The sequence below is a fragment of the Quercus lobata genome, chromosome 1 (genome assembly GCF_001633185.2).
Source record: "Quercus lobata isolate SW786 chromosome 1, ValleyOak3.0 Primary Assembly, whole genome shotgun sequence".
Taxonomy (NCBI): Eukaryota; Viridiplantae; Streptophyta; class Magnoliopsida; order Fagales; family Fagaceae; genus Quercus; species Quercus lobata.
The window spans coordinates 12919976-12940487 of NC_044904.1; the positions used below are offsets into that span (position 1 = coordinate 12919976).

General features: G+C 33.8%; 2 protein-coding genes across 2 annotated transcripts; both read left to right on the plus strand.

The window, feature by feature from the left end:
• The first annotated feature begins 3573 nt into the window (after nt 1-3573).
• On the plus strand, nt 3574-9111 carry LOC115979691 (alcohol-forming fatty acyl-CoA reductase-like). The gene is made up of 10 exons (XM_031101758.1): nt 3574-3713; nt 3946-4049; nt 4597-4799; nt 4892-4992; nt 5177-5369; nt 6523-6684; nt 6838-6919; nt 7029-7295; nt 8813-8940; nt 9024-9111. Exons 1-9 carry the CDS (start codon nt 3635-3637, stop codon nt 8885-8887), a joined length of 1266 nt encoding a protein of 421 aa, XP_030957618.1. The 5' UTR covers nt 3574-3634; the 3' UTR covers nt 8888-8940; nt 9024-9111.
• Nucleotides 9112-11117: 2006 nt separating this feature from the next.
• Nucleotides 11118-13047, plus strand: LOC115995243 (alcohol-forming fatty acyl-CoA reductase-like). Its single transcript, XM_031119737.1, has 3 exons — nt 11118-11299; nt 11392-11470; nt 12886-13047. Exons 1-3 carry the CDS (start codon nt 11118-11120, stop codon nt 13045-13047), a joined length of 423 nt encoding a protein of 140 aa, XP_030975597.1.
• The last annotated feature ends 7465 nt before the right edge of the window (nt 13048-20512 follow it).

Genomic DNA, 20512 nt, shown 5'->3' on the forward strand with positions numbered 1-20512 from the left:
TAGGATTAAACTTCATGGAGATGAACAAGCTAAAGAGCCTGAAGAAGAACCTCCTATTGAGATAGAGATTGAAGTGGAAGGACAACAACCTCCTCCATGATGTGGTGGTGGTCGAGGCAGGAGCGGAGCATCATTGTCTTCATTAGTTCCTCATGGAGTTTTGTGAGGAAATCTACATTGACATTGGTGCACACTTGTATATCATCATTGCCGAAGCTACAAAGGAAACCTCAAGGGGAAAGCTTGTTCTCCCAAGTCTTATAATGAGGATCCTTCATGAAAATGGTGTGGAGACTCCACAACACATAAGCCTAATGACTTCAACTTCTTCCATTAACTCTCAAACAATCCTAAGAAGTAGGATTAAACTTCATGGAGATGAACAAGCTAAAGAGCCTGAAGAAGAACCTCTTATTGAGATAGAGATTGAAGTGGAAGGACAACAACCTCCTCCATGATGTGGTGGTGGTCGAGGCAGGAGCGGAGCATCATTGTCTTCATTAGTTCCTCCAAATGCTTTCTAGATCATTCCTGAGAGGATTGATGGTCTAAGGGATGTAGCAACTGAGCACTCCAACAGCCTTGCAGCTATCCAAGATCAAATCAACTTGTTGGCAGCCAAGTTTGATTGCTTCACTCACCAGTCTTAACCCTTTGGCCATTCCGGTCAAAAAGTGGGAGTAATATTAGGGTAGCTCTTGAGGAGGAGCCTATCTTGAGGGGGTGCACATTTCATAGTTTTCATAGCACTTATGTTTTTACAATTTTTATGGTTTTCATAGAACCTTATTTTAGTACTCTATTGATTTTAGTACTTTGGTTTTAAAATGCTTGGATATTTTGTGTTATGGATACTTGGATGTTTTAGCTATTTAAACTATACTTTATTATATACCTTTGCTTATGTTGCTTAGTACTTTTAGTTAATGTTTTGCATTTTCTTTAGTACTTTTGTGCCCTTGTTGGATCTTGTATCCTTGATGCAATTCCTTTAGTGTTCTTGCATCGGTTGAGTGGTAGATATGCAAATGATACTTTGCATTAAGCTTATTTACTTGTATGTCTGGATGTTCATTCACTGTGTGAATGATCATTGTAGTCACTATTTATAGTGATTGTTCTTGTATGATCAAGTTATGCTTCATTGTTATATTCATACTTGCTTGATCATATTGTGCTTACTCCATATGCATTCTAAGTTTTCCGCTTACAATGAACTTAATGAGTGCATTTTGTGATATTGTTTTCAAGAGACTTGTTCGTATAATTCAAGAGCTTTACATATCTAGAATTAGGTGTGAGTGAGTTTTGGCAACTGTTCCTAACTCACATTTTTAAGTCTAGAGTTTGTTTAAGGGTTTTTTCATGGAATAGCCAAAGGGGGAGATTGTAAGGTTGAATTTATTCAACTATGTGTTAGCTTTATTCCGTGCCAAATTTGCTTGTAATTCAGCATTTAGAAACCCTATATTTAGGTGGGAATAATACATAGGTTGTGTGCAAGAGAGTGTGAAGAATTGATCAAGTGTGTACAATCAAGGGGCAACTCACAAGTAGTGACTCGCTAGAATGTGTCACACGTGTGGAGCATGCAAGACGTTGAAGGGTTAGGATAGCTGAATCACTACAGAACAAAAATTACAGACTGACCTTTCTGTTATCTGGTGACTAGAACCTATGACTCATCCCAGTCGTAAGTGACTTGCCAGTGCACTCTGTTTTGCTAAAAAATGAATTTTCACATTCCTTCTCATACCCTATTATAAATATCCTTATACCCATGAAATGTAGAGAGCTTCCAGAGAGAATTTTGAGAGAGAAATCCCAGAGAATAACAATATTGATTTATCCACAATCTTATACATTTTATTCTCCAAATTCCTCTACTCTTACCCTTTCCATTGTCAAACACACGAGAAGATCTTAAGCCAAATCCATACCTCACCACATTCAGAGCAGTGAGAAGGTTCTTGGTGTTGAGGAAGCAGTTCAAGAGAGAACCAATTCATTTTGGTTGATGCAATAGGCTAATTGCAAGATCCGGTAAGTTAGAGAAGACAAGGTTAAGCGTAATCCTGTTGGAGCAAAAAACTTGGAGGGCTTAAGTGCATCGGGTAGATTAGGCTTGGAGGGTCTATTGCTATTCTTGTATCTCAACTGATTTTCTAGTGGATCATTTTACCACTTGGAAGGCGGTGGAGAGGTTTTTAGTCAAGTTCTTCGGTTTCCTTTTCGATAATACGTGCCGGTGTTATCTTGCATTTGCTTCTCTATATCCCTCACTCTTTGCATTTAATTACTACTGTGTTGTAATTAAATTATGGCTTAGAATAGTTTTCATATTTGGGTATAGCTTATATTTATCATTTTGCACATACATTGTTTGAATATAAGCTTGTTTTGGAATATTTGAATTTGGGGGTCTAAACATTCATAAGTGTTTTATACACTAAGTGAGTTTTCACAAACATATCAAGTGATATCATTAAAGACATGAAGGTTTATCTAAGAAACAAGTAAAGAAAAGCTATTTCATTAAAACTTGACACAAGCTCGACAGATGTTGCTATCGAAGAGTAATGGAGATGCTCGACACAAGTTCGATCTATTGAGATCTACGATTTCAGAAATCTCAGATCTAAAATTTGGTTCACAATGACTTGAATGATTAGAGTTTCTCTTCTTACGACCCTAGTCATATATAAGGCTTATTTTAAAAGTCATCAAGTACGAAAACAGAGATTCAGAACTCATATACTCTATGAGAAGCTAATGCGTTTGTGCACCTTAGAATTTTGTAACCAAGTGCTTCCTGATCTTCATCGTTTATGAAGTGAAGAACTTTGTAGCCAACAACAATTAATCAAGTTGCTGGAGTTAGTCACATACTGGGATCCGTGCAAAGGAGTTGGTCACAGATTGGAAATTTGTGCAATAAAGGAAAGAAGATTGCTACAAGATCAAGTCCAATTGGGTATTAGAGCAAAGGTTCAACTGTAGATTTGTATTTTGGGATAGGCCAAGGTAGTGGTAAGATTCGTTATACTTGTAACCGCTTGATTATTGATTTGTGAATTCTTGGGAGTAGTGACCTTAAATTCACCCGGTGAGATTTTTGCCTTGTGAGAGGTTTTCCCCATTTATTAACAAATCATCATGTTAATTTATTTTTTGCTGCATATTAGTTATTTTGTGATTTGTTAGTGTCTCCACAATTTGCATGTAATTTGATCTAATTAATCAATTTAGTAATTGAATTAATTAACTAGGGACAATCTATTAAAACCAACAGTATGTACAAAGTAAACTTATGATTATAAAGGAGCTAACAAACAACTACGAACTACCAATTTTTATTATAATTATTAAGAACGTTGACAACTCGGTACAGCCAGGTAAATTAGGTACCGAGATAATGTAGACTTGATGGTTTGTGGTCCAACTCGGCTACTATACTTCAATGCAATTAATGAATACCCAAAAAAGTAAAGAAACATGAGAGGAAGGTGCCAAAACAAACTATATATATAAAGAAAAGAAAGGTGTGACTCTCAAACCCGCCTTAGAAATCAAATCACCTATTTTTTGCTTGAGATCATCATCAGTTACTCTTTCGTCTCTAATTTCTTCTCTCATGGAGTTGGAACGTATACTTCCATTTTTTGAGAACAAGACTATCTTAGTCACTGGTGCCACAGGCTTTCTAGCAAAAGGTTCTCTCTTTCTCCCTGAAAAAGCATATATTAATGTTTGTGTAAATCTATAATTATAAACGACCCGTGCGTCACCCAAGTTGCTTGTATTCCACTTGGCTCCACTAATTTATAGTATATACTATATAGCACCACCTCCCTGTATTTCTTGTTAACGATTTTGTGCCTGCATGTATTAAAGGATGTTGGTGTTAATGATAAGTGATAACTTTGATTGTATAAATTGACACAGTTTTTGTGGAGAAAATACTCAGGCCTCAACCAAATGTGAAAAAACTCTATCTTCTTTTGAGAACTTCAGACAACAAGTCTGCTACACAACGTTTTCGGAATGAGGTACCCGTTTGGTTCTTTTTAATTTTATAAGCAATAAAAAGAATGCGCAGAACTATTGGTTTTTAGTTTTTACATGTAAAACACATGATTTCCTTTAGACTAAACTATAAGTTACACTTTTAAGTTTAGGAAAATTTTTATTTTGTTCTCTAATGTTTAAAAAGTAAAATGAGAACTAAATCAAAACTTTTAAATATCAAGGATAAAATAAAAAATGACCCTAAATTTAATTGGTTAATTTATATTTTAGTCTTTCTTTTAATTCGAGAATTATTTAATTTCCTAGGATTTAATTACATTATAATATTATACACTCTAAATAGGTTCAAATACTTTTTTTTTTTTTTAAGTATTTATTACACACAAATATTTTACATAGTTTTACACACACCCCAAAAACAACTAAAATCAAGACTTAAAGTCATAATTTCAGCTAATTTTTAGACCATATAAAATAGTTTGTGCACAATAAGTTTAACCATTTTTTTTAATGTACTATTCTAAGAGCCTTGCGTTTAATCAATCATATCTATTCATTTATTTGTAGATACTAGGAAAGAACCTATTTATGGTACTAAGAAACAGCTTGGGTGCAAATCTAGAATCATTTATCTCTGAAAGGGTTACTCCTATCTCTGGTGACGTTTGTGACGAGAATTTAGGAATCAAAGATTGTACATTGAGAGAAGAGATGTGGAAAGAAATAGACATCGTCTTAAATTCTGCTGCTACAACGAACTTTGATGAAAGGTAACAATGAACAATGTGTGAGTAATCAAAAGAGTCATACAATAAAATATAAATCTTCTTTTCTTTTTATATTCCTTTCTCTCCTCTTTTAGATATGATGTTGCATTGGGCATCAACACATATGGAGCTTTGCATGTTTTGAGCTTTGCGCAGAATTGTGTTAAATTGAAGGTGCTTCTCCATGTATCAACCGGTCAGTGTAGACTTGAACTCTGCCCTCATACACTAATTAGCTATTTTGAATGTCAAGTAATGATTGCTAGTGCAAAAAGAATTATCTTTTTTTTTTTTTTCATCTGCAATGCAAAATTATCCGTCATTGGAATATATAGTAAAACATGAGCTCTCATCAATGAACTATTGTTGTTGTTTCACAGCTTATGTGTGCGTCGAGAAGGGAGGGAACATACTAGAGAGCCCATTTTACATGGGAGACACGCTAAAAGGAACCTCAAAATTAGATATCAATGCCGAAAAAGAACTTGTGAAGGAATACCTGGATAGATTACAAGTACAAGGCGCCACGAATGAAGCAATCATATCCACCATGAAGGATTTTGGCATTGAAAGGTTTTTAAGAATCTAACATAATATGACCTGATCAGCACTGTCTTTTTCTTGAATCTAACAAAGTTATGTTTCCTGACTATAATATTAAAAGTTACGTTTATCATGAAGGAAACTTTTAGGTCTCATAGGTGTACGTAGTATGGTCTTTGGGTGATGTAAAGAAGAATTTACGAAACATTAGAGGCCTATTTGGAATCCGCTTATTTTGCTGAAATTGAAAACTTTTTACTGAAAGTACTATTGATAAAAGTAAAAGTTAACTATAATAGTACAGTGAAACTCATGAATAGTACCAAAAAGTGTAGTAGGACCCATAAATAGTAGCAAAAATAATCTGAATAATAAAATAGGCTAACTTTTTAATTTTTGCCAAACACACACTAGATCCATTCAAGCTTTGATATGTTGAAGGAATTTACTAACCATTAGAATCCAGTTAATCCATCAAGTTTTGTCATTGATCAGGGCAAGAAAACCTAGCTATAGGAGATGTTTTTAATGCCTTTGTAGAGATAATTAATTAGAAAGATGGTAGAAATTAAATAAAGAGATATTAATTGTGGACCTAAATGAAAACCAATAAGAGGTTGGTCACATCAACATTTTGTAAAAATATTATAAAATAGTTTGTGACTGTAATATTACTCGATAAGAATAATGCTAAAGATACAAATTATATTACAAAAAAATTTAAAAACCGCTGATGTGGTGAGTGATTATTGGTAAATGAAAAAGTAATATTAATTGTAAACCTAGATGAAAACCAATAAGAAGTTGGCTACATCAACATGTTGTAAAATAGTTTGTGGTTATAACATTACTTTGTAAGAACAATGCGAGAGATACAAACTATTTTACAAAATATTTTACAAACTACTGATGTGGTGAATGATTATTGATAAATGAAAAAGTGATATTCATTGTAGCCTTAGATGAAAACCAATAAGAGGTTAGCTACATCAACATTTTGTAAAAATGTTGTAAAATAGTTTGTGCCTGTAACATTACTCTAAGGGTAGAATAATATTTAAGGTACTGTATCTAAGTTCTACCCTTACTCAAATTTTGTGAATAATAATGAAACCATTCTCTAGCAAATTAATTATTTGATCCCTCTTTTTAATTATATTTCTTTCTTTTTATTAACTGTTAGGGCAAAACTATATGGATGGTCAAACACCTACACATATACGAAGGCAATGGGAGAAATGCTTTTAGGACAATTTAATCAAAATCTTCCCCTAGTCATCATACGACCCACCATGGTAACCAGTACTTACAAAGAACCATTTCCAGGTTGGATTGAAGGCACAAGGTAATCATAGTTTGTCATGAAATTATAGAAGCTCAGAATTTTGGGTAATCGAGGTTCAAGAAAATAACATTAACTTGATTTTTTTTTTTTCTTTTGTCTTTTTTCTTTTCGTGAGTGATTCATGTTTTGTTACACTTAATTTTCTTGTTACAGAACCATTGATGGAGTAATTTCTGCATACGCTAAAGGAAAATTGGAATGCTTTACAGCCCATCCTAAGTCAATTTTAGATATAGTGAGTTAAACTCATTCTTCGTTCTCTATGCAAGCACATGTAGACACACATCTATTGCTCTTGCTTTCAATAGGTATATATTCAGTATGAAAATTTGAAAATCATGCAGATACCAGCAGACATGGTGGTAAATTCTATGATTGTGGCCATGGTGGCTCATGCAAATAAGTCTTCTCAGATCATCTTCCATGTTGGTTCTTCATTGAGAAATCCAATGAAATTATATACTCTTAAAGAATTCCTCTTCCGGTACTTCACTAGAAATCCGTGGATTGGTAAAAATGGGAAATCAATCAAAGTCGGGAAAGGGACAGTGTTTAGCAGTATGGCTCGATTTCATGCATATATGGCTATTCGATATAAACTGCCGTTGAAGGTTTGTTTTTTACTTAGTAACCAAGATTATATACATGAAAAATAAAAGTTAAGGCATGTTAATTTGGTTCCCATATTTAGTAATAATTTCTCATTTTTAAATTCATGGGGAAAAAAGTGTAAAACACTAAGTGTGGGTTTGGATCTAAGTCTACGTATTAAGTTTGCATTTTCCCCTTTTTCTTTTTCTTTTTTCTTTTTGCTTTAGCTGCAGTTGTTGATCAAGTCAGCAGTGAACAGTGCATCCATGCATTGTTCATGAGTTCTACAAATTTCACTTTTCAGCAACTTTTTCATTAAAAATAAGTCTTACGACACTATTCACACATTTAAAAATTATTTTGCTACAGTATTTTTAGTTTTCAGTTTCAACAGAATAAATTCTATCCAACTGGACCTTAAGAAAGATGCCTATATTTTTATAGGCACAGAAATGAATTCTTTCCACTCTGCTAGGAAATTTGAAAGGAGAGGAGAGGATGGGAGAAGATAAGAGAGACAAGTGGTGGAGCAGAGGAGAGTGAAAAGGGGGAGTAGATATTTTTCCCCTTATTTGGATGTTTTAAAAATTAAAAGAGAGGAGAGGAGATTCAATGTTGTTGATCCTCTAATCATGTTGTAGAGTTGGAAGGAAAGGAAACGATAATGCATAAAGAAATTAGTAATTATATCATTCATTTATTTAACTATATACTTAAGGAAATATTAAGGACAAAATAGGAAGAATATAAAATTAATTAAACTTGAATCCCTTTCCCTTCAAATTCTCACAAATAGAAGGGATTAAAAAAGGGTTTGAGAACCCCTCCAAATCCTCTCAAATCATTTCTCCATTCCCCAATAGTCACCTCTTGTCTCTCCCAATCCAAACTTAGTGTACATCTTTATCACTTGTTTTAGATTTAATAGAAAATTCGAGAACATTATACTATGCAAAATATCATTTTTGATTAATGGGGCTCACCATGGTAACTTGGAACGTCAAGGAAAATATGTGTTGTATGTGCAAGCACGCATATATATATATATATATATATATATATATATGTATGTATGTATATATAATGTTTAATTTTCACAGGAGAAATGTGGTCAAGCCTTGTTTCTTGTATATATAAAATTGAAGTTGTTTGGCATTTGGTTGGCCTTGTAATATAGCTTTAGATGTCTCACAATTTTACACATTATTCTACTCTATATTTTTAATCAAATTCAAATTCTATTCTAAATTTGAACCCTCAATTAAAATCTTCTATATTGTATTTTCTTTAAAAATTAAAATATATAATTTTATATATAAATACAATCATAATAAATGTCTAATAGAATAATATATAGTTCCGTTTCCAATAAATAAATAACACATATTTAACCCAGACCCTACCATTAAAATACAAAATAAAATATCGAATAAATAAATAACACCAATCTCTCTCTCTCTCTCTCTCTCTCAACACACTTACAAATTCTCTATGCTATAATATCATTATTTCTATTTTCTGACTTTATTCTTTAAAGGTATTATGGTTAGCAAATGAGGTGCTTTGCCAGTACTATCGGGACATGTATATTGATCGTAAGAGGAAGGTCTAAGTAGGTATGCGATTGGTTGAACTCTACAAAACATATGTATTCTTTACAGGAAGGTGGGTATTATTTATTTTAATGCTTAATTTTTCAGTCGTCTTATCAATGTATCAACAGATAATAGCTTTTTAAATCAATACAGATTTGATGATTCCAACACTGAAAAGCTACGAGTGGCAGCAAGAGAGAGTGATGCCGATGTGCATTTGTTTGACTTTGATCCAAAATGCATTGACTGGGAAGACTACATTATGAACACGCATATTCCTGGCCTGACAAAGTACTCAATGAAGCCGTAACTTGAGGGATTATATGCCTTTATTTCTCAAAATGGTGTGTTTTGGAATTTTCTTCCCCAATAAGGGAGCATTGGTTGCTGCCATTCTGTTTAGAAACAAACTTGAAGTGGATTATTAGTTCAGAGGTTTACTTACATTGTACTCATCAGCGTATATTACATATTCAAGATCATTTAGTGTTTATGATTCAAATTATGCAAGAAATAAATGAATAGATGTGAGAAGCTGAATAAATGTAAGTTATAGATGAATTAAGTGTGAAAAGGGAGTTAAATGGCTGTATGTGGAGTATATGTATCTCATGCATTTGCCTATTTGTAATTGGGAGGGAAAAAATTGCCTTCCTCTCTCTCTACTATGTCTTTAATTGCCAATGTTTGAGGATGTGAATATGTGTAAACCCACCCACTTGCAGGGTCGGCAGAATGATGGAGAAAGAAATGCGGTCGCCTAAGGCCCCAAGTAAAAAAAAAAAAATACTCCAAAATTTTAACTAATAGGGTTAAATTTATAATAAATAAATAAAACAATATTTTTTTACCAGATAAAAAACATTTACGTTTTTAAACTCCTTAAAACACAAGTTGATTAACCTAGTTATTTAGCTAAGTGATTACTTAAATAAATTATTCAAATTTAGGTTAACACAAGTAAATCATATCAAGTAAATAATGCGGAAAATAAAGAACACAACGATATGATAACCTAGGAAAACCAATCTGGTAAAACATCTGGGAGGTATTTAACCTAACTATCCTCAAGATAAAACAGATCCACTATGACATAATTAAAGTTTTACAATAGCGACTTAAACCACTAACATCTTATTGCTACCTCGAGTAGAAAACTTACTACCACGACCACTTGATAGCTTCGAGTCCACGGATTACTTCTTTCTTGAATTCACAACAACTACAAGCACTCCTACTTGTGTTTTCTTTAGGCTCTTTATGCAATAACTGAATCGATTACCAAGCTCTCGACATCAATCTTGATTTTGATAACCTTAAGTATGTATAAAAGCAAACATCTCTAAATCTCACAAGAGATTCATACACTCTTAGATAAGTTTTCTACAACATACACACCCATCTTTAGAGAGAGAGCTACTCATCCTTAGTGAGAAATCATTCTAGCCTCTTCTCTTTCCCTCTCCCATTGTTATACCTTGAGATGAGATTTATATCTAAACACAACCCACACCTTTTCAGAGTGTGGAAATTGTTTTGAAACTTGGGAAGCTTTAGGGATTTGCCAAAAGAAACCGATAAGGCTTGGCGGATGCAATCGAGTGTATTGCGTGATCCGGAGAGCTTAATAAGATAAGGTTTCGTTAAGTCAGTTGGTAGTAGGAGCTTGGAGGGCTCGAATACATGGGGTAGATTAGGATTGGAGGGTCTTTTGTTATTCATGTACTCCAACTTATTCTCTAGTGGATCGATTTATCGCTTGGAGGGCAGCGGAGAGTTTTTTCACCGAGTTCTTTGATTTCCTTTTCGATACCACATCAGCGTGTTATCTTGTGTTTGCATTCTTCTTTGCTACTCTTTTAGGTTTCGTTTTACTTCTGTGTTTTGATGAATATGGATTAGAGTAGTTTTATTGTTTATCCCCTCGTATTTACTCTATTCCGCACTTAGTTTAAGTTAGAGTAAAATCAACCGAGCTTTTTTTTTTTTCTTTTTTCTTTTTTTTTTAAATTTGGGCATCTAAACAGCTCTTGTGTTTTCACACAAATTTGAGCTTTCGGTTTTCCATTTGACCGATTTTTTTTATGCTACTAAACACTGAAAAATCTAAAAAACAAACTATCTTTATTGAAAGTTTTTCAATGAAACAAATAAAAGTTTAATGTACTTTTGTACCATTCTGAGAGCCTTGAGTTTAATCAATCATATCAATTCGTTTATTTGTAGATACTAGGAAAGGACCTATTTATGGTACTAAGAAACAACTTGGGTGCAAATCTAGAATCATTTATCTCTGAAAGGGTTACTCCTATCTCTGGTGACATTTGTGACGAGAATTTAGGAATCAAAGATTGTACATTGAGAGAAGAGATGTGGAAAGAAATAGACATCGTCTTAAATTCTACTACTACAACAAACTTTGATGAAAGGTAACTATGAACAATGTGTGAGTAAACAAAAGAGTCATACGATAAAATATAAATCGTCTTTACTTTTTCTATTCATTTCTTTCCTCTTTTAGATATGATGTTGCGTTGGGCATCAACACATATGGAGCTTTGCATGTTTTGAGCTTTGCACAGAATTGTGTTAAATTGAAGGTACTTCTCCATGTATCAACCAGTCAGTTTAGACTTGAACTCTGCCCTTATACACTAATTAGCTGTTTTGAACGTCAAGTAATGATTGCCAGTGCAAAAAGAATTATCTTCCTCTTTTTTTTTCATCTGCAATGCAAAATTATCCGTCATTGGAATATATAGTAAAACATGAACTCTCATCAATGAACTATTGTTGTTGTTTCATAGCTTATGTGTGCGTCGAGAAGGGAGGGAACATACTAGAGAGCCCATTTTACATGGGAGACACGCTAAAAGGAACTTCAAAATTAGAAATCAATGCCAAAAAAGAACTTGTGAAGGAATACCTGGATACCTGGATAGATTACAAGTACAAGGCGCCACGAATGAAGCAAATCATATCCACCATGAAGGATTTTGGCATTGAAAGGTTTTTAAAAATCTAACATAATATGACCTGTTCAGCACTGTATTTTTCTTGAATCTAACAAAGTTATGTTTCCTGATTATAATATTAAAAGTTACGTTTATCATGAAGGAAACTTTTAGGTCTCATAGGTGTACGTAATCTGGTCTTTGGGTGATGTAAAGAAGAATTTACGAAACATTAGATCCATTCAAGCTTTGATCTGTTGAAGGAATTTACTAACCATTAGAATCCAGTTAATCCATCAGGTTTTCTCATTGATCAGGGAAAAAAAAAACCTAGCTATAGGAGATGTTTTTAACGCCAAAGATGATAGAAATTTAATAAGGGTAAACCTATTTAAGGAATAATATTTAAGGTGCTATATCTAAGTTTTACCCTTGCTCAAATTTTGTGAATAATAATGAAGCCATTCTCTAGCAAATTAATTATTTGATCCCTCTTTTTAATTATATTTATTTATTTTTATTAATTGCTAGGGCAAAACTCTATGGATGGTCAAACACTTACACATATACGAAGGAAATGGGAGAAATGCTTTTAGGACAATTTAATCAGAATCTGCCTCTAGTCATCATATGACCCACCGTGGTAACCAGTACATACAAATAACCATTTTCAGGTTGGATTGAAGGCACAAGGTAATCATAGTTTGTCATAAAATTATAGAAGCTCAGAATTTTGGGTAATTGAGGTTTAAGAAAATAACATTAAATTGATTTTTTTTTTCTTGTCTTTTTCTTTTCGTGAGTGATTCATGTCTTCTTGCACTTAATTTTCTTGTTACAGAACCATTGATGGAGTAATTTTTGCCTACGCTAAAGAAAAATTGGAATACTTTAAAGCCCATCCTAAGTCAATCTTAGATATAGTGAGTTAAACTCATTCTTCATTCTTTATGCAAGCACATGTAGACACACATCTATTGCTCTTGCTTCTATGGTTGTGTTTGCACATTTACTCTTTTCAATAAGTATATATTAAATATGAAAATTTGAAAGTCATGCAGATACCAGCAGACATGGTGGTAAATTCTATGACTGTGGCCATGGTGGCTCATGCAAATAAGTCTTCTCAGATCATCTTCCATGCTGGTTCTTCATTGAGAAATCCAATGAGATTATATACTCTTAAAGAATTCCTCTTCCGGTACTTCACTGGAAATCCGTGAATTGGTAAAAATGGGAAATCAATCAAAGTCGGGAAGTTGATAGTGTTTGGCAGTATGGCTCGATTTCATGCATATATGGCTATTCGATATAAACTGCCGTTGAAGGTTTGTTTTTTACTTAGTAACCAAGATTATATACATGAAATATGAAAGTGTAAGGCATTTTAATTTGGTTCCCATATTTAGTAATAGTTTCTCATTTTCAAATTCATGGGGAAAAAATTGTAAAACACTAAGATAGGTGCCTATTTTTATAGGCACCGAAATTAATTCTTTGTACTTGCTGAAATTTGAAAGGAGGAGCAGCGGAGAGTGAAAAGGGGGAGTAGATATTTTTTCCCTTACTTGCATGTTTCAAAAATTAAAAGAGAGGAGAGGAGATTCGATGTTGTTGATCCTCTAATTATGTTGTAGAGTTGGAAGGAAAGGAAAGGAAAATACGTAAAGAAATTAGTAATTATATCATTCATTTATTTAACCATATACTTAAGAAATATTAAGGACAAAATAGGAAGTATATAAAATTAATTAAACTTGAATCGCTTCTCCTTCAAATTCTCACAAATTGAAGGGATTAAAAAAAGGGTTTGAGAACCCCTCCAAATCCTCTCAAATCAATTCTCCATTCCACAATAGTCTACTCTTGTCTCTCTCAATCCAAACTTAGTGTACATCTTTATCACTTGTTTTTAGATTTAATAGAAAAATTGAGAACATTATACTGTGCGAAATATCATATTTGATTAATGGGGCTATCCATGGTAACTTGGAATGTCAAGGAAGATATGTGTTGTGTGTGCATTATATATATATATATATATATATATTGTTTAATTTTTGCAAGAGAAATGTGGTCAAGCCTTGTTTCTTGTATATATAAAATTGAAGTTGTTTGGCATTTGGTTGACCTTGTAATATAGCTTTAGATGTCTCACAATTGTACACATTATTCTACTCTATATTTTTAATCAAATTTAAATTCTATTCTAAATTTGAACCCTCCATTAAAATCTTCTATATTGTATTTTCTTTAAAAATTAAAATATATAATTTCATATACAAATACAATCATAATAAATATCTAATACAATAATATATAGTTCCGTTTACAATAAAAAAATATATATTAATATATATATATAACCCAGACCCTACCATTAAAATACACAATAAAATATCAAATAAATAAATAACACAAACCTCTCTCTCTCTCTCTCTCTCTCTCTCTCTCTCTCTCTCTCTCTCTCTCTCAACACACTTACATATTCTCTATGCTATAATATCATTATTTTTATTTTCTGACTTTATTCTTTAAAGGTATTATGGTTAGCAAATGAAGTGCTTTGCCAGCAGTACTATCGGGACACGTATATTGATAGTAAGAGGAAGGTCGAAGTAGGTATGCGATTGGTTGAACTCTACAAACCATATGTATTCTTTACAGGAAGGTGGGTATTATTTATTTTAATGCTTAATTTTTCAGTCGTGTTATCAATGTGTCAACAGATAATAGCTTTTTAATTCAATACAGTTTTGATGATTCCAACACTGAAAAGCTACAAGTGGCTGCAAGAGAGAGTGATGCCGATATGCATTTGTTTGACTTTGATCCAAAGCGTATTGAGTGGGGAAACTACGTTATGAACTTTCTGGCCTGATAAAGTACTCAATGAAGCCATAACTTAGGGATTATATGCCTTTATTTCTCAAAATGGTGTGTGTTTTGGAATTTTCTTCCCCAATAAGGAAGCATTGGTTGCTGCCATTCTGTTCAGAAACAAACTTGAAGTGGATTATTAGTTCAGAGATTTACGTACATTGTACTCATCAACGTATATGAAATATTCAAGATTATTAGTGTTTATGATTCAAATTATGCAAGAAATAAATGAATAGATGTGAGAAGCTGAATAAATGTAAGTTATAAATGAATTAAGTGTGGAAAGGGAGTTAAATGGCTGTATGTGGAGAATATGTATCTCGTGCATTTGCCTATTTGTAACTGGGAGGTAAAAGATTGCCTTCCTCTCTCTCCATTATTTCTTTTAGTGCGAATGTGAATATGTGTAAACCCACTCACTTGTTTTCTTTTGAACGGTTTTGATTTTTAGCTTGTGACATTTTCCCCTAAATTATTTAGTTTGTGACATTTTACCCAAATCAACCATGCCATATTTGATTATTTCCCCAAAAAAGTGGGCTATATTGTTGTGGCTATTAAGTATTGTAAGGTTGAATTTAATCAACCATTTTGTTGGCTTTATTCCATGCCAAATTTGTTTGTATTTCAGCAATTAGTAACCCTAAATTTAGGTGGGTTTGTTGTAAGGGTAGTGAGTGAGATAGAGTGTTGAATGCTATAGAGTGTTGAATGCTCAAGAGTGTGCAAGAAAACAGAGTCTTGCGGCTGGATCTCACGAGTGACTTGAGGCTGCAAGCAGCTAGAAGCAACACGCGTGCCAAACATGCTAGAAGTTGAAGCATCATGCTAGCTGGAGCACTACAGGACAAAATAGGACAATTAGCCAGTCTGTTATCTGGCGGCTGGATCTCGTGACTCAATCAAGTCGCGAGGCCAAGCCGCGAACCAGCCCTATTTTGAAAAACCTGACATTTCACATTCCTTTCTCACCCTAGTATAAATAACCCTTATACTCAAGAAAGAAAGAGAGCTTCCAGAGAGAATTTTGAGAGAGAAACCCTAGAGTAAAACAAGATTGATTCATCCACAATCTTTACATAAGAGAATCTTTAAAATTCCTCAACTCTCTTCCTCTCCATTGTTAAATCCTTGAGAGACATTTTACCAAAATCTTTTTCTCATCATATCCATTATTGTGAGAGGGTTGTTTGGTATTCTGGGAAGCAGTTAGGAAGGAACCAATTTACATTGGTTGATGCTATGGTCAAGTAGCGGAATTTAGGAAGCTAGAAAAGAAATAGGTTCGACGCAACCTCGTTGGAGCAAGAAACTTGGAAGGCTTAGGTATACTGGGTAGATTAGGCTTGGAGGGTCTATTACTGTTCATGTATTCCAACTACATTTTTTAGTGGATTGTTTACCGTTTGGAGGGTGGCGAAGAGGTTTTACGCCGAAAGCTTCGGTTTCCTTTTCGATAACATATTGTGTGTTATCCTTGTGTTTGCATCTCTCTTCCCTTTATCTTTGCCTTTTATTTTCTGCTGTGGATGTGATTTTAATTGGCACAAATTGTTTACCAATTCTGTATTAAGCTTTTGTTCATGTTCCGCACATTAATTGTTTGATATAAAGCTTGAATTGGTAATTTGTAAATTGGGGTTCTAAACGTTCAAGGGTGTTCCTATATTATTTGAACTTTCAAGTATTACTGATAAAAATCTAAAACATAAAATATTTAAATCGTAGAGAGAATTCTAGACTGAATGGTAAGCTTCTTATTGCTTAACCAAGAATGAAAAGGTATGTTTAACTAATACATTACTCTAATTTATATACAACTAGGCAGAAGAAAGATAAGAATGAAAAGAAGTGGAAAAAACTGTTACAAATCCTAACTAACTAACAGAAAAGCTAATCTACGAATAACATTAAGGCACGTTGTACGTTTTTAGACTTCTTAAACATAAACAGATTAACCGAGTTATTTAGCCAAGTGATTAACTTAGGCAAATTTTTTAGATCTAGATTAACACAAGTAAATCATATCATTGAAACAATGAGGAAAATAAAGAATACAATGATATGATAACTCAAGAAAACCAAACTGGTAAAAAACTTGAGGAGGATTTAACCTATCTATCCTCAAGGTAAAACAGATCCACTATGAAAGAATTGAAGTTTTACAAAAGCGACTTAAACTACTAACATCCTATTGCTATCTCGAGTAGAAAACTTACTACACGACCATGTTATAGGTCCGAGTCCACAGATTACTTCTTTCTTGGATTCACAGCAACCACAAGTACTCCTACTTGTGTTTTTCTTTAAGCTCTTTATGCAACAACTAAAACAATCACCAAGCTCTCGACATCAATCTTGATCTTGATAACTCTAAGTATATATGAAGACAAACGCCTCTAGATCTCACAAGAGATTCATACACACAACATAAACAACAACAATAAAACGTGAGTAGGGTTTTTCCTTTTATACTTAAAGCAAAATATAAAACCCTACACGTCATATGATCTTGAGCCGAGTTGGAAAATTCTGCAAAAAAACAATCTGCATGAGTTTTGATCAATCGAGTTTAATTTTCAATCAATCAAGTCTTGCAGAAAGTGAATAGTAATTTTCTGCAATTACTCAATTCCAACTTTACAATAAACATACTTTCCCAACATTACATATTAAAGTTCTAATACATTTAGATCCTAAATCCTTAGAACCTAACACACATGTCAATTAGTTGCTTTAATATGTTATGGAACCGATGTGACTAGCACGTGCTCAACTAATCTTCCAATGCAACATCATTTAATCTCACTTTATTTCTTCTTTTTTCTTAATAGTCCCCTCAAGACTACGGCTGCTTTTGATGTAGGAGCTGCTAGTGAGTCTTAGAAAGGTTCTAGGTATTTGATAGAAGCACTAAAAACATTCAACACACCTAATCTTTTTAACAAATTCATGAAAGCTAGCAAGCCACTTTAATGTGTTTGGTTCTTTCATGAAATACTGCATTGGCTGCTATGTGCAAAGCTGCCTTATTATCGCTGATAGGCCACAAACTGAATGACCCCTTATGATAGTAATTAATTAATTAATTAGCCAAATTATTAATTAATCAATTTATCATGCAAACGCGTGGTAGTACAAACAAAATCACCAATAAACTAATAATGAAGCGGAAAATAAATAACATGGTGATTTGTTTACGAATGGGGAAAACCTAACGACAAAAACCTCACTGGGTGATTTTCAGGTTACCACTCCCGAAATTCCACTATTATCACAACAAGTGGTTACAAGTAAAGGAATCCAAGTACCTTACCAACCTACAGTTGAACCCTTACACCAATACCCAATTGGACTTGTTCTATAGTGACAATTCCCTTTTTTGATGCATGACTTCCAGTACGTGACTAACCAATTGCGCGGATCCCAGTACGCGACTTCAATTACCAACTAAGAAGGTTGTTGGTTGCAAAGTTTTTCATTTCATCCAAACGATGAAGATCAAGAGGATGCTTGGTCATAAAACCCTACGGTGCACATACACAGCAACTTCTTCAAGAGAAGGAGATGAACTAGGGCAAGAACTTCGTCTCCGGTCACAATTTGCTTGAACAGAGTTTGCTCAATACTTGTGCAACTTGTGAACTCTTTGATGGCCCTTAAACTGATCCTTTTATATGTCTAGGGTTAGGAGAAAAGAAGGCCCAAAGACACAGTCACGGATCCCAAGAAAATCAGATTCAAATTCTGAAAATCTTAAACCTCGATAGATAGCAGCTATCGAGCAGGTGTCGAGCACACCAAATGAAGAACAGCTTCCTTAAGCTCGATAGATGCAGTTGTCGACTAGCTGTTGAGTTTTAATGATTTTGCACTCTGAACTTGTTTTCTTGAACAGACTTGAAAGCTTCAATACGTGAACTTGAAACAAGGTTTCTTGAAGTATTTAAAACATCCTAAATCTATCCAAATACAAGTAAAGTGCGTTTTGTCAAATGATAAACCAATTACATTAAATCAAGACATATGTTTTTAATATGTGAAACACATATTTCCTAACAATCGCAATAGAGTAGAGATGCTTTATGATGCTGTGTCTTGAAATCTTCAAGCAACTAGAATAACCAAGTTATCTCACAACATGTGGTTGCCATTGAACATTATTCTACCTCAGCAAAAAATCTAGAAACTATTGTTTGTTTCTTAAACCTCCATGAAATCAAACTATTTCCCAAGAAAATACAACAGTCTATTAAAGACTATTTTGTGTTTGGACATCCTACCCAATCAGCATCACAAAATGCCTTCAATTGAAAATCTGAGTTAGCTGGAAAGTAAATTCCCTGACCAGAAGTGCTCTTTATCTACTGCAATATTCTCTGAGCTACCAACATGTGTCGTTCTCTAGGTTCACTCAAAAATTGATTGGGCCTGTGTATTGCATAACAAATATCTGGTACAATTAAGGTCAAGTACATCATCCTCCCAATTAGCCTTCTATATTGTCCATAAAAAGTTTTCCTTCATCATTGGACAATCTCAAATGTTGCTTCATTGGCATCTTTGCTACCTTACAACCAAGCATACATGAATCTTTGAGTACCTCCAAAGCATACTTCCTTTGATTAAGACTAATCCCCTTTTCATTTCTTGCTACTTTAAGTCCCTAAAAATACTTCAAAGCACCAAAATCTTTTATTCCAAACTTACTATCAAGTAACTTCTTTAACTCAGTCACACAATAAGGATCATTCCCTGTGATAAGAATATCATCAACATAAACCAAAAGGGCTATGAAAGATGATCCCTTTAAGTGGACAAAAAGTACATAATCTGGTTTAGATTGTATGAATCCAAATTGTACAATGGTTGCAGATAGCGTGGCATGCCATTGTGTAGAGGCTTGCTTCAAGCCATAAAGAGATTTCTAAGTCTGCATACTAGAGGTCTGTTACTAGCCAAATGACAGTCCCCTTGCTATGAAAACCCTGAGGCAATTGCATATAAACTTATTTATCAAGCTCACCATGAAGAAACGCATTATTAACATCTAGCTAATGCAATTGCCAACGTTTTACAGCAACAATAGACAATAAAACCCTCACAGAAACAAATTTAGCAACAGGAGAAAAAGTCTCTGAATAATCCAAACTCTCTTGCTGAGTATAACCATTTGCCACTAATCTGACCTTATACCTTTCCACTGAGCCATCTAGTTTGTATTTGATCCTATAAATCCATTTGCAACCAATAGGTACCTTGCCAAAGGGTAAAGTAACAACATCCCAAGTGTGAGTTGTAACTAAAGCAGTGATTTCTCCAATCAGATGATTGAACGGCTTGGTGAAAAGATTCAAGTTCAGTTGTAGAAGAGGAAGCAAGAACAAAGGAATGGTGAGAAGTACTAAGATGAGCATTAGAGACATGATGAGCAATATCATAAGGAGCACTAGCAGTAGGTTTTGAAATAGAGTTGCAAGAGTAATCTTGCAGATAAGAAAGAGGTTTATGAGACCTAGAGGATTTTCAAAGAGGATAATCAGAGGGTGGAACAGGAGAAGAAGCTAATGGGAGAACAGATGGTGAGGCTATAGAACCAGAATTAGGACATTCAATAGAAGGTATGCATACACTAGTATCTGCAGAATTTGCAAGTGATAAAAGAGGGGAATCTGGATCTGGTAATGAAAATGGAAGAACAGAAGTTGGGAAAATAGGAATAGAACAATCTAAATCAGAAAAGAAGGAATCAAAGGATCAGAAGAGGGATCATTTGAAGTTTCATTAGCAGAAGGAGGTACATCT